Source organism: Sinocyclocheilus anshuiensis, unplaced genomic scaffold (genome assembly GCF_001515605.1).
Source record: "Sinocyclocheilus anshuiensis isolate Anshui unplaced genomic scaffold, SAMN03320099.WGS_v1.1 scaffold1091, whole genome shotgun sequence".
Classification (NCBI taxonomy): domain Eukaryota; kingdom Metazoa; phylum Chordata; class Actinopteri; order Cypriniformes; family Cyprinidae; genus Sinocyclocheilus; species Sinocyclocheilus anshuiensis.
In genome coordinates, this window is record NW_015544196.1 from 108894 (window position 1) to 111038 (window position 2145).

The 2145-nt window shown below is 37.5% G+C and overlaps 1 protein-coding gene across 1 annotated transcript in view; it reads left to right on the forward strand.

Moving 5' to 3' along the window:
- LOC107696724 (serine/threonine-protein kinase D3-like) overlaps positions 1-2145 on the forward strand; it is a 20917-nt gene that overhangs the window by 12988 nt on the left and 5784 nt on the right. The window contains exons 9-11 of the mRNA XM_016497203.1: positions 527-555; positions 655-834; positions 923-1084. Of these exons, the coding sequence (XP_016352689.1) occupies positions 527-555; positions 655-834; positions 923-1084 (371 nt within the window). The remainder of the gene's footprint in view (positions 1-526; positions 556-654; positions 835-922; positions 1085-2145) is intronic.

Below are 2145 nucleotides of genomic sequence, written 5' to 3' on the forward strand. Positions count from 1 at the left end.
TGCGTGTTTGTAAGAAACAAATCCATCATTAAGATGTTTTTAATTTGAACTGTTGCTAAAATATGAGTCCGTAATCCATAATATTGCTTCCTCCAGTGAAAAACTCATCTTGTCTGAATCAGGAGAGAAATCTGCACGGATCAAGCACCGTTTACAAGCCAAAACAATCAACAACAGGAGATGGACTTTCTCACTGGACTAAGCGTTGTTATGGCTTATGGACTCATATTTTGAACAGAAGCGACTGTCCAAAGTTAAAACGTTGTAATGATTGATTTGTTTCTTATACAAACACTCAGCTTTTCACTTCACAAGACATTAACTGATGGACTGGAGTGGTGTGGATTATTGTGATTTTTACAAAAGGTTTTTATCAGCTGTTTGGACTCTCATTCTGACGGCACCCATTCACTACAGAGCAAGTGATGTAATGCTACATTTCTCCAAAAGAAACAAACTTCCACATCTTCTATGATCCTCATGTTGTCTATAATGTCAAATAAAATGACACCTCCTCTCTTGCCAGGTGATGGAAAGAACAGTGACGAGACCCAGGTGAGACTCAATTTTTGATCATAAATATATTTCTAAAATAACCACCACTGTGTTTCAAAGAGGGAACAAAGCGTCTGTGTGTTCATATGTGTGTCGCAGGACATCAGTGAGCTCTATCAGATCTTCTCTGATGAGGTTTTGGGTTCGGGTCAGTTCGGGGTGGTTTACGGAGGCACTCACAGACACACGGGCCGTCCGGTCGCAGTTAAAGTCATCGATAAAACAAAATTTCCCACTAAACAGGAGGAACAGACCAAAAATGAGGTCTCGATATTGCAGGTATGAGTTCAAGATGCCATTTTCCCCACAATTCAAACACTTGTGTTGTTTTTGTTGTCATTATATCGTCCATGTGTGTGCGTTTCAGAGACTGTCTCATCCAGGAGTCATTCATTTAGAAGACATGTTTAAGACAATGGAATATACTTTCGTTGTGATGGAGAAGCTCCACAGCGACATGCTAGAGATGATTTTATCTCACGAGAACGGACGGCTGACTGAACGCACCACTCGCTTTCTAGTCACTCAGGTAAAGGAGCTGGTTTGCTCTTAAAACACAGAATGTTCCTCTAATGTTAGTGCCATTTTTGGGAGGAACCTACTCGTAAAGCTCTCCAAGCTATCTTTTAGGTTGTACATTTTTAATAATCATAGCTAGGGATATGCCGGTATCAAATTTTCATGTTGCGATTAATTACTAATGCTTTTATCACGGTATACGGTATTATCACGATTTTAGTTTTAAAAAAGTGCTGTCATAATACAAATTATTCACGGTATTTAGAAGTGCCCACGATAACAATATTGTGCATAATCATTACCGTGATATATCGCATTACTGAATACCGGCATATGTCTAATCATAGCTAATGTTCCAAGAAGGCTGCCATACGGCTTTTTTTCAGACCACCTTAAACGGAACATTATCTCGTGGTTGTTTTACATTTTATTTTTTTATAACTTGCAAGTCTGTTATGCTGTTCTACTGTAAAAATACAGTAAAAACTGTGAAATATTATTACAATTTAAAAAACACATTTTGTGTGAATATATTGTGAAATGTAATTTATTTCTGTGATCAAAGCTGAATTTCCAGCATCATTACTCCAGTCTTCAGTGTCACATGATCCTTCAGAAATCATTCTAATATGCTGATTTACTGCTCGAGACACATTTCTGATTATTATCAATGTTGAAAACAGTTGTGCATGAATTGCATGTTAATCTATTTCGCATAGGTCTTCTTCAAACGCTCTTAAAAATAAAGCAATCTATGGTTCTATGAAGAACTCTTAAAAATAAAGCTTTCAAAGGGGGTTTTGTAGCAGTGCAATTGAAGAACCATGTTTGGTTCCTCAAAGAATCCTTCAGTGACCTGTTCTTAAACGAACCATTGTTTTTTTTAGTGTGAAGAACATTTTGATCATCTAAAGAACCTTTTTTCCACTATAAAGAACCTTTTGTGGAATGGAAAGATTCCATGTTTTTTTTTTTTTTAAGAGTGTGGAAACGTCTCAGGTTACTTATGTAACCATGGTTCCCTGAGTAGGGAACGAGACACTGCGTCCTCTAGGGGTCGCTATGGGGAAC